General features: G+C 33.7%; 1 protein-coding gene across 1 annotated transcript in view; it reads left to right on the top strand.

Annotated features, from left to right (window-relative positions):
- Nucleotides 1–12,641, top strand: part of ASZ1 (ankyrin repeat, SAM and basic leucine zipper domain containing 1) — a 52,351-nt gene that overhangs the window by 27,330 nt on the left and 12,380 nt on the right. Inside the window, exons 5-6 of the mRNA XM_026012140.2 lie at nt 11,746–11,857; nt 12,396–12,530. Of these exons, the coding sequence (XP_025867925.1) occupies nt 11,746–11,857; nt 12,396–12,530 (247 nt within the window). The remainder of the gene's footprint in view (nt 1–11,745; nt 11,858–12,395; nt 12,531–12,641) is intronic.

The following is a 12,641-nucleotide window of genomic DNA, read 5'->3' as shown; positions in this document are numbered from 1 at the left end:
CCAAAATCAAGAGTCAGGCACTTAACCAACTGAGCACCCCTGAATTAAGTAATTTTTGAAACTTTATACATCTTGTTAAAGAGTAATGGCATAGAATTAGCCTTATATTAAAAATAAGTCACAATTAACTAAGTGTGGAATTAATGGAAAGCTGTCTGTTGCCGATCCCTAGATGTAAAACAGAAAAGAAAATCTAAGCAAATTCAAGAGTATATGAAATTACCATATATGATTAATATGCCATTTCAAACTAGAGGAAGAAACTAGATCATCATTTTGGTGCTGGGGATTTGCATAGCTATTTGTAGGAATAAAAAGTACTGGGTTTGAACCTCACCAAAATTATTTCATATGCCTCAAGATATTTAGATATTAAAAAATATAAAGCGACACCAATACTGAATAAAACATAACAAATGAAAATGTGGATGAGTATATTTTGGATTGGCAAAAGTCCTTATATACATGACACAAGGATATTTAGGAAATTGCCACAGAACATTCTCTTCCTCTTTGTTCTCAACTCTGAGCTACTTGCCTTTCTTTGAATTTCCGACTCCTGAGACCTTAAGGCAGCTTGGTGCTGATGAGGTTTCAGGTTCTTGTTCCTATTGCTATAAAATGGTGGGAAAATCAGGGATAAGTCCAGATGGAGAACAGCTAATAGCATAAAAGCTTAACATTAGGAGATTTATGGACCTGAGATGAAGCTAATTTTGCACAAATATCTTAGGTTTCCAAACTCCTAAAGACTTGGAGCTAAACAAGTAAAAGCTGAGTTGGCTCTGTTGGAGAGGTTGGGACAATTTGGGAAGATAAGAAAGCAGGAAGAATGCTCCAGGTACTTCTGGAAGGAGCCGATAGCCTGCTCTTAAAATATGGACCCACTGCACAAAAAAATTTTTCATTTTCAAAATCTGTAAGGATTTCTGCCATTAAGAATAGTCCCAATTGGTAAGGAAGAAATAAACCTTTAACTATTTGTAGATTATATGATATATATAAAAAAAACCCTAAAGACTCCACCAAAAAAACTATTAGAACTGATAAATGAGGGCAGCCTGAGTGGCTTAGTGGTTTACACCCACCTTTGGCCCAGGGCGTGATCTTGGAGACCTGGGATAGAGTCCCATGTCAGGCTCCCTGCATGGAGCCTGCTTTTCCCTCTGCCTGTGTCTCTGCCTCCCTCTCTCTCTCTCTCTCTCTCTCTCTCTCTCATGAATAAATAAAAAATAAAATCCTTAAAAAGAACTGATAAATGAATTCAGTAAAGCTGCAGAATAAAAAATCAGAGTACAGAAATCCTGTATACACTAATAAGCAGCAGAAAGCGAAATTTTAAAAATCCCATTTACAGTTGCACCAAAAGCAATAAAATTTTAGGAACAGACTTAAAAGAGGTGACTCTAAAAAGTATAAAGCACTGATGAAATTCAAGACAATGCAAAGATATGGAAAGACATTCCATGCTCGTCTATTGCAAGAACAAATATTGTTAAAATGTCTATACTACCCAAAATAATCTACATATTTAATGCAATCCCTGTCAAAATACCAATAGCATTTTTCACAGAACTAGAACAAACAGTCCTAAAATTAGTATGGAACCACAAAAGATCCTAAATAGCCAGAGCAATCTTGAGAAAGAAAAACAAAACTCACAGCATCACAATTCTGGACTTCAGCTCTATTACAAAGCTGTAATTATCAAGATAGTATGATGCTGGCACCAAAACAGACTATAAGATCAATGGAACAGAATTGACAACCCAGAAATGGACCCTGATCTCTATGGTCAGCTAAACTTCAACAAAGCAGGAAAGAATAGTCAATGGAAAAAAGTCTCTTCGACAAATGGTAGTGGGAGAATTGGACAGCCATGCAGAAGAATGAAACTGGACCATTTCCTTATACACAAAAATAGACTCAAAACGAATGTATGTCTCAAAATATGAGATAAAAATCCATCAAAATCCTGGAAGAGAACACAGGCAGCAACTTCTACGACCTTGGTTGCAGCAGCTTCTTGCTAGACGTGTCTCCAAAGGCAATGGAAACAAAGGCAAAAATTAATTACTGAGGCTTCATCAAGATAAAAAGCTTTTGCACAGCTAAAGAAACAGTTGACAAAACCAAAACACAACCAACAGGATAGGAGAAGATATTTGCAAATGACAAATGAAATAAAGGGCTAGGATCCAAAATCTATAAAGACCTTATCAAACTCAACACCCAAAGAACAAATAATCCAATCAAGAAGTGGGCAAAAGACATGAACAGACATTTCTCCAAAGAAGATGTACAAATGGCCAACAGAAACATGAAAGTGTTTCACATCACTCGGCATCAGGGAAATAGAGATTAAAACACCTCACACCAGTCAGAATGGTGAAAATTAACAAGACAGGAAATGACTGATTTTGGCAAGGATTTAGAGAAAGGGGAACCTTCCTACATTGTTGGTGAGAATGCAAGCTAGTGCAGTCGCTTTGGAAAACAGCATATAGGTTTCTCATAAAATTGAAAATAGAGCTACCCTACAAGTTAGCAATTGTACTACTGAGTATTTACCCCAAAGATACAAATGTAGTGATCTGACGGGGCACCTGCACCCCAGTGTTTATAGCAGCAATGTCTACAATAGCCAAACTATGGAAAGAGCCCAGATGTCCATCAACAGATGAATGAATAAAGAAGTGGTATATATACACAATGGAACACTACTCAACCATCAAAAAAAAAGTCTTGCCATTTGCAACAACGTGGATGGAACTAGAAAGTATTATGCTAAGCGAAATAATCAGAATAAGATAATTATCATGGTCTCATTTGTGGAATTTAAGAAACAGAACCCAGGATCATAGGGGAAGAGAGGAAAAAATAAATAAGATGAAATCAGAGAGGGAGACAAACCATAAGAGACCAAGTGCCCATGAGAATGTAAAAATAAATAATTTGTGAGAAAAGCAAGTGAATTCAGCGTGATGGTTAACTGGTGGGAGTTATGGCATTGAAGAATGGCATTGAAAGAGGGCTAGTAAAGGAGTAGATAAGGAGCTTCTAGTGGCCATATGGGTTTATACATTTTACTATTTTAAAATTATACATGTGCATTTTCATTTACTTGTATAAATGATATATTAAAAAAATTATCCATCCCTAACAAATAAGGGAGTGGTAAGCAAGGGAATATAAGAATTAATTTGTTTTTCGTTCTGTTTTGGGGTTTTTCTTGTTTGTTTGTTTTACAAAAAAGTGTTCCAAATTCGCTTTTTCTATAATGGTAACTGGCCAACATTTATATGTCATCAAAGACACATATGGAGTGGGACTGGGGAACACATTCTTATGTGACCTTCAAGATAATATTTATAAAGACATTAGAATTTTTAAAATTCATTTTAGAAAATGTTTTGTCACTTCAATTTTGTGGTAAAATATAATGTGTATTACCTATAAAAATTATATAAGTACATATAAAAACTTGTGAAAAGTATTCTCTATTTTTAAAACATTCCAAATGAAGACTATCAGTAGTCTTTAAAAAAAATCACTTAAACAATGTGTTAAAATTGTTAAGGTAGTTCCTTTGTCAACTCCAAAATAATTTTCAAGATAACCTATTGACAGCAAGGAAAATGGAAATTTAATAGTTAAGTTACAGGAAGAATTCTGAATCTATAAACCATTGTGAGTTATCTTTGGAAGCTGAGAGCTTCAAAGCCAAGCTTGAAAAAAAACCCTTGAAATCAAGAATGACCTTCAAATTGCTGTATCACACATTATTAAACACAGATTCTGAGAATGACAAAACAGTTCCAATCACATTATGCTCACTGCAATAGTATTATTGAATAAAATAGTTTCTACCATTACTAGATAAAATAAGTTAAAAATTTATTATAATATTTACTTCAAATGTACATATTCCAGATTTATCAGTATATCTCAAAATCCTATCAATTGACCTCAGTTATCTTATTTTTAAGTGTATATTTTGCATGCTGATAATGTTTTTTCTCTAGTATTTCAGTGGTTTATATGTATCACTTATATAAATAAATATATATTTAAAAAGAAAAACTGGAGGTATCACAATTCCAGACTCCAAGTTACAGAGTAGTAGTAATTAAACAACATGGTACTGGCATAAAAATAGACACAGACCAATAGAACAGGAAACTCAGAAATAAACCTCCAATTATATGGTCAATTAATCTTTGACAAAGAAGGTATGACTATCCATTGGGAAAAGGACAATCTCTTCAACAAATGGCGTTGGGAAAACTAGACAGCTATATGCATAAGAATGAAACTGGACCACTTTCTTTCACCATACACAAAAATAAATTCAAAATGTATTAAAAACTTAAATGTGAGACTCGAAACCATAAAAGTCCAAAAAATTAAAAAAATTTTAAATTAAAAAAAAAAAAAAAGAAACCATAAAAATCCTAGAAGAGAGCCCAGACAGTAATTTCTCTGGCATTGGCCATAGCAACATTTTTCTATATACATCTCTTGAGACAAGACAAGGAAAATAAAACCAAAAATAAACTATTGGGACTACATCAAAATAAAAAGGTTTTGCACAGTTAAGGAAACAACAAAACCAAAAGGCACCTAGAGAATGGGAGGAAATATGGGCAAATGACATATCTGATAAAGGATTATTATCCAGAATCAATAAAGAACTTACACAACTCAACACCCAAAAAACAAATTTAAAAAATGGTAGAAGACATGAACAGACATTGCTTCAAAGAAGACATCCAGATGGCCAATAGACATAAAAAGATGCTCAACATTATTCATCAATGCAAATAAACTACAGTAACATATCACTTCACACCTGTCAGAATTGCTAAAATAAAAAATCCAAGAAACAACAAATGTTGATGAGGATATGGAGAAAAAGGAACCCTCTTGCCCTGTTGGTGGGAATATAAACTGGTGCAGCCTCTGTGGAAAACAGTATGGAAGCTTCCTCAAAAAAGATCGTAGAACTGCCTTACAATCCAGAAATCACAGTACTGCGTCTTTGCCCCCCAAAATACAAAATCACTAATTCAAAGGGATACAGGCATCCCTATGTTTTTTTAAATTTTTATCCCTATGTTTATTGAAGCATTATTTATAATAGCCAACCGTGGAAGCAGCCCAAGGGTCCATTAATAGATGAATGGATAAAGGAAGAGGTGGTGTATACACACACACAATGGAATGCTATTCACCCATAAAAAGGATGAAATCTTGCCATTTGCAGCAATATGGATGGAGCTAGAGAGTATAATGCTAAGTAAAATAAGAGAAAGAAAAATAGCATATGATTTCACTCACATGAAATTTGGGAAACAAATGAGCCAAGGGGAAAAAACAAGAAAGAGACAAACCAAGAAACAGACTCTTAACTATAGAGAACAAACTAATGGTTATAAGAAGGGAGGTGGGGGAAGATGGGTGAAAGGGATTAAAGAATATAATCATGATGAAAAAATTAAATAAAAAGAATATTCTAACAACTAAGATCTGAGTTTTGAAGAGGCAATGGAAAAAACTTCACAGCAACTACAGAAAGGATTGGCAATTAAAATACTTGCCTAAGTACAGTAAAATTGCTGACAGAATAGTGAATACCCGAATTAAAAATTAAGAGCATAAAAAAAAATTAAGAGCATATAAGGAGATCTAAGTGCAGCATGAAAAAAGATCTCTTGGAACTTAAAAAAAATGGGATATTTGAACTCAAAATTCAGGGAAGAAAAGGGAACAAATGGAAGATTGATAATAAACACATTCTAAAACAAACAAACAAACAAACAAACAAAAAAAAACCCCACACATTCTAGAAAAAAAGAAATGGTTCCTGAGCTGACAACTCTGAAGACTGCATATTGAAAGAAAGACTACATATTGGAAAAGTTCCTGAGTTTTAGTTTGGATTGATAAGAAAAGGTACGCTCAGACATACATTCTGGCTAAAATCTATAAACTCTAAAAAACCAAGAGGAAATTTTTACAAGAATCCAGGCAGAAAGAATTAAGTTTTTAACAAGAGGAAGAAAAAAGGTCAGAGTAGCATCAGACTTCTCATGGGCACAGCTCAAGATAGAAAAAAATGAAAACACATATTCTCTTAGATAAAGGCCTGCAGCCTAAAAATCTTATTCTTAGCCAAGCTATCATATGCCTGATATGAAAGGGTGAAAGAAAGATGTTCAAGGATATGCAGGAACTCAGAAAGTACATTACCTGAGTGCCCCACCAGAGGGAGAATACTTGAGCAAAGACTAATCTCAAACAACCAGAACAGAGACCTCATGAAGGCAGAGGATGAAAACAAGGAGGAGGAGTAAAGAGAGATGAACCTGGATATATGTGTATTTAATGGATAATATTAGACTGTCTGGGAATGTGAAGTATGAGTGCTAAATAAAGATTCTGGAAACAGAAAAGAGAAACTTTAAGTAAAAGTCTAATACGTACTAAATTATGCCAACAAAATCTAAGAGCTATGGTTCATAAAGAGTTGGGAACAACCTAAGAGTATTCAAAAGATCTTACCCCTTTGAGTAGAAGATGGGAGAATTATGGCATGGTAGTGGAGGAAACCATAGTCTTATTAGGAGAAATAGATCTTATCTTGCTTACATATGAGAGTTCATATGTGTTTTAGTAAGAGCAGAAAAAGATGATAATATTTAATGACATTTTTTTTTAAAAAGGAAAAGCAGAGTCCTCAGATTTTCAAGGAGAAAAATAAAGTGAATAGCAATTTTATTGAACCAACAAAAAAAAATATTGTCAATGAAATTATCAGTCATTATACTAAATGAGAATGGACTGAATTTATCAACTGAGATGTTGGCTTATAAAAACGAAAGATTGCTAACGGCTATTTGCAAGAAAAAGTTGAAGAGAAAGGAGTATGAAAGACCCTTTACAAGTGAAGGCAAACTCCTAGAAATCAGGATTGTCAGCATCACATATTCCTAATATTAAATACAGTACATAGAATAAGGAACTGTGTATGACAATAAAGGCAAAATCAATGAAAATACAAGCATAAACCTGTACACACTAGACTATCTAGCCACTAAATCCATAAATTGAAATGTATTAAATTCAAGGAGATGTAGATCAAAATATAATTATAGCAGGAAATTTCAACAGATAATCTCTCATTAGGCAGATGTATCTAAAATGAGTAAGGACATAGATATATTAAAAAATATAGTCAATATACATGTAATGATGGACTAGATAAGGAGAAACTCCTGCCTGTATTAAATGTAAGCATGACACAAAACAAACACATGATTATACCAGTTTCTGGGTGGATAGGGAGTGGATACAGAGACAGGTCAAGGTCATTATCCTGAACTTACAGTCTAGTTGAAAAAAATAGATGAACAAATACATTTTGGCCTGATTGCTGAACTGATAAACTAAGCACAAAATGCTAAGAGAACAAAGAGGCACAGACACAACAAAATGCAATGATTTAAAGAGAGAATTGGAAGTAAAGAATTCTTTACAGTAAATCTTAGGAAATAGATGGAAATTAATACTGAAAGTAAAATTATCAGTAGCACAAATTGCTACCATGTCACCTGAGTAGACCAGTAATTATAAAGTTTATAATTTCCCTGAAGAGTTCTTAAGGTTGCTCATCAGACTTTGTAAGATTGAATAATTCATGTAAATTTTGTGTAATCAGTAGCAGGCAGGAAACTACAGATGTTACAAATTTCTGTAGATGTAAAACCACTGAAAGAATTGTTCTCTCCCCTCTCAAAATTGTCATGCAACATTATTGGTGGTATCAATAACTTTAATAAACTCTCTAGAAGCCGTATAATAAACCTTCTGGGTGTAATGTAGACTCTTTTACAGGATTTTGCTATTCCATTCGGTAAATTCACCTTTTCTTACAAGAAACCAGTGCAACATTTTTGTAACACATTTTTCATTAGTAATCTGAAGCTTCATAAGCAAACTATGCTGATCCAGTACTTTTCTTATCTGGGAGGAAGTAAACATCTCTAAGAAGAAATTTATGTCCATGTGAACTGACCAAAAATTAACAATCTCTGGTTTCCAAGATTCTAAGAGAAATTGATATTTCAGATGACTGCAGTTTTTTGTACAATTTCAGAACAAATTTCAATACAAAATCAGAAATTTCACTTAGAGTTTTCAGTAATACAGTTCAAACAAACAGGACCTTCTCAGATACTCTGCCACAGAGTGTCACTTCCTTCAGATTATTTAGGTTTCCAGTTTTGCCATTTTGTGGATTGAGTTATGAAATTTATCGCATATTTTATAAATACATAAAAATTTAGAGAAAGAGAACTTTAGATTTCTCTTTATCGGGATAGATTATAAAAAGTAACTTTCAGGAGATTTTAGAGGGGGAATAATACACAAATCGTACTTTAATAACACACCAACAGTGATCTTTCAGCAAAATTACTTATTTCCAAACCTATGTTTTCTCATATTTATTTATTTTTTTTTTAAAGATTTTATTTATTTATTCATGATAGAGAGAGAGAGAGAGAGGCAGAGACACAGGCAGAGGGAGAAGCAGGCTCCATGCACCGGGAGCCCGACGTGGGATTCGATCCCGGGTCTCCAGGATCGCGCCCTGGGCCAAAGGCAGGCGCCAAACCGCTGCGCCACCCAGGGATCCCTGTTTTCTCATATTTAAAGTGAAAATAATTTCTACTTCATAAGGTTGTCTTGAGCAGGAAATGAGGTAACTGCCTAGCCCTGCATAATGATTTCGTTTATCCAAATTAATGGTCAATGCTAAGGTTACAAAATTTTGAGGATTCTGTGTTTTAAAATTGGTGTTTACATATGAGTTGTTTTTTATAGGGGTTGAACTATATTAACTAGACTTTTAGAAATTAGAAAAAACTGACTCTGCCCTGTTGATTTTAATTCATACAGGGTGGCTTATCATGAGTTCAGCAAGTTGAAATAATAATTGTAACTAATGTGTGCATTCCATTAGATCTTGTATCCTGCAACCTTGCTAATTCATTTATTAGTTCTAGTACCTTTTTTTGTAGATCCCATTGGGTTTTTCTACATAGTGTTATCTGTTAATAGAGACAATTTTACTTGTTTTTCTACCTAGATGTCTGTTTTTACTTGTTTTATTGCACTGGCTAGAACTTGAAATACAATGTTGAATAGAAGCAATGAGAGCAGACATCTTTGTCTTGTTTCTGATCTTAGGAGGAAAGTATTCACTGTTTCACCATTAAGTATGATGTTAGCTATAAAGTTTTCCAGTTGAGGGAGTTCTTTTCTAGTTTTACATTGCTAAGAATTTTATTAGATGTTGGGTTTTATAAAATATTCATTCTGTACTTATTGAGATAATCTTGTGCTTTTTCTTTCTTTTTTTTTATTCAAATGTCAAACTCATCTTGCATTCCCAGGATAATTGTACTTCGTTATGATGTATTATCCTTTTTATGTATTTTTAGATTCTATTTGTCAAAATTTGTTGAGAATTTTTACATCTATGTTCAATGAAGATTATTGGTCTATTGTATTCTTTCCCTACAGTGTTTCTCTCTTGTTTTTGTTATTAGAGTAATTCATGCTAATAGAACAAATTGGGAAGGATGCTGTTTCAGTTTACTGAAAGAGTTTGAGTAGAAATTGGTATAGTTTTTTTTCATTAACCGTTTGGTGGAATTCAGATTATTTAGTGAAGTCATCTGGGCCTACTGTTTTCTTTGTGGGAAGTTTTTATTTACTGATTTAATTTTTTTATAAATATAGGACTATACAGGTTCTTTTTTTTTGAGTATGTGTTGGTAGTTTGAATCCTTTGAGAAATTTGTCCATTTCATCTAAGTTGTCTTGGCAGGAATGTTCATAATATTCTCTTATGCTTTTAAATTGGAGAATCTGTATTGATGTCACCTCTCTTATTCATGATACTGGTAATTTGTGTCTTTTTTTTTTTTTTATCTTACTCAGTTTGGTTATATGCTTGTTAGTTTTATTGATTTTTCTCTTCTTAATGAAGATCTGAGTAAGGTGAAGGAGTATGCAATATGAAGGTCTAGGAAAAGGTAGAGGAAACAGCCCTTGCATAGTATCTGGAAGCGGAAGAACTTGGCATTTTCAAAGAGAATAAACTCTGAGTGGGCAAGAGGAGGAGCATGGAGAGCAGTTATGAGGCTATTGTAATACTAAAGGTCAGAGACGGATGATGACTACTTACAGTGGCTAACAAGATGGTGTGAAGTGGTTAGATTCAGAACATATTGTGAAGAAAGAGCAAGTGGGCCCAGCTGATGACTTGTGTGTATGGCTCCATATACAAGAGTCATAAATGGAGTCATGGAGAAGAGTCATAAATGATGCTTAGTCTTAGCCTGAGTTATGTGGTCAGTGGTATCTTTGTAAAATAGGGGAGGTTGAAAGGAGCAGATTTGGGCTTTTACATGGAAGGTGGGATAAAGAAAAGGCATCAAGGGGTTTAATTTTGACTTAGTGGAGAATTTGAATAAGTAGTTGACTCAAATGATGTTCTATTGTATGTATTTTCCATGTTTGCTTAAGTTATCCAGGCAGTTCACTGTTTACTTTGTAAAGATTGTCTTTCTAAAGAAGCCACTATAGAGGAGATATTCAAGATTAAAGAGGCAACTCTTGACAGCTACTTAGTGTATAATTTTCAGTAAAACATTGAAATTGTAATATACTAGGAAATAAAGAAGTGTGTGAATCTTTTTCTGCTAAAGACATTAGTGTGACGTGATTGGATTCAGTATATACCTGATGTTAACAAACCTTATAGAGAAATATTCTTGTTTGCAGGTCATGTATGTAATGTGAGTAACCAAGGTGAACTTCCTTATTGAGATTAAAACAGAATTCAGAAGTTACTTAATTTGTACTTTTGTGAAGTTCTTTGCATATAAATCAGATATTTCAGGCAACTCAGGAAGATTGAGCCCAGAATCCCAGACCTCCTTTAAAACAGAACATGATACTAAGTTCAGCCAAAGGAGAACTGATAGAATCATTCTGGTATCCTTTGTAATAGAACCAGAAGCTAACTTCCAGGAGGAGAGGGGTTGAGACTCTATTTCGAGAAATGATACATGGGAGGGAAGCCACAGTGGTCTCCCAGAAAATAGTCTCCAGAGAGTGGCTAAATATTAAACTAATCTTTCTTAATTAGACTAAGCCTTCATTCAAGTCAGGGTAAAATTCTTTCAGCCTTAAACTAAAGTAGAATCATAATAGACTACACTAAGAAATAACAGAAAGTTTTAAACTTTTATTTTTATTAAATGTAATAAACAAAATATAACATGGATTTATTAAGTATCAGCAATGCTGAGCGGACAGGGACTTTGTGTTATTCATCATTGTATTCCCAGAATAAGTATAGTGGGTATTCTGCTGTTTTTCTACTTGAATATGTAAATTAATGAAACCTCATATTAGAAAGTATGGCTTATTTAGTGATTTTTTTTAAACACATGTCTTCACTAGGGGGTGCTGTGTAAGCATCCAGTACTTTGAAAGTGTCATCTTCACATTTATTTGCTGAGAAATTGGATTTCTAAATCACCTGATTAAAAGCTTTCATTTGCTTTGCTTTCAAAACAATATTTTGGTATTGGGTATAGTAAAATTCATGAAATTGAGTAGCTGTTAATGACAGCATTAACACAGATGTCTTTTCTTCTTCCTCTTCAGGAGACTTATGACTCCAATCATGTATGCTGCACGAGATGGTCACCCTCAGGTTGTTGCTCTCCTTGTTGCTCATGGAGCAGAAGTTAATACCCAGGATGAGAATGGTTATACTGTAAGAATTGATTATACAGTGATTATTTTTATTTCTAAGACATTGGTATCTTGTCATTATCAGTAGTCCACAAGAAAGTTTTTAAGAAGTAAAAATTATAGAGGGACTAGGACATAATTGCTGTTTGGTGAAGAAAACCGCTGAAGCAGGGGAAAAAAGGAATCATCTGACTCTTTCTGTCCTCACCCTTGACACAAGCTGTAACATACAGTAAACCCTGGGTTCTAGAATACACATAGAATTCGTTTTTACATAAAATAGTTCAGTGATTGGCAGATAAATTATTTCATCCTGTAACATCATTTGACTATGTAAAACATTATTTGGCTTTATAAAATCAGTGAGCACTGGCAGTCTGCTTTGTAATTCCAACTGGGAAATATGTTTACATTATATTATAAAATGAAGAGATTGCATCATTCTGTTAATTAACCATGTTCACTTTTTTATTGTGCCATAAATACTGCTGAAAAGTTTTCCTTTCTGTCCCATATACACTCCCTCTCTTTAAACAATCTTCTTTTCCCCCCACTTACAGGCTTTAACATGGGCAGCACGGCAGGGTCATAAAAATGTAGTTTTGAAGTTGCTTGAACTTGGAGCTAATAAAATGCTACAGACCAAAGATGGAAAGACACCAAGTGAGATTGCAAAAAGAAATAAACATCTAGAGGTATCCTATATATTCTATGGCATGTTACATTATCATTTCAAAACTTTTGTATTATTTTGTTAGAACTTACAACTGTCATAATAGTGTATCTGGCTATTATTAAATGTTTCA

Source organism: Vulpes vulpes, chromosome 7 (genome assembly GCF_048418805.1).
Source record: "Vulpes vulpes isolate BD-2025 chromosome 7, VulVul3, whole genome shotgun sequence".
In the NCBI taxonomy this organism is placed as follows: domain Eukaryota; kingdom Metazoa; phylum Chordata; class Mammalia; order Carnivora; family Canidae; genus Vulpes; species Vulpes vulpes.
Note: the sequence above shows the minus strand (reverse complement) of the source record. Positions and strands in the feature narration are given on the sequence as shown.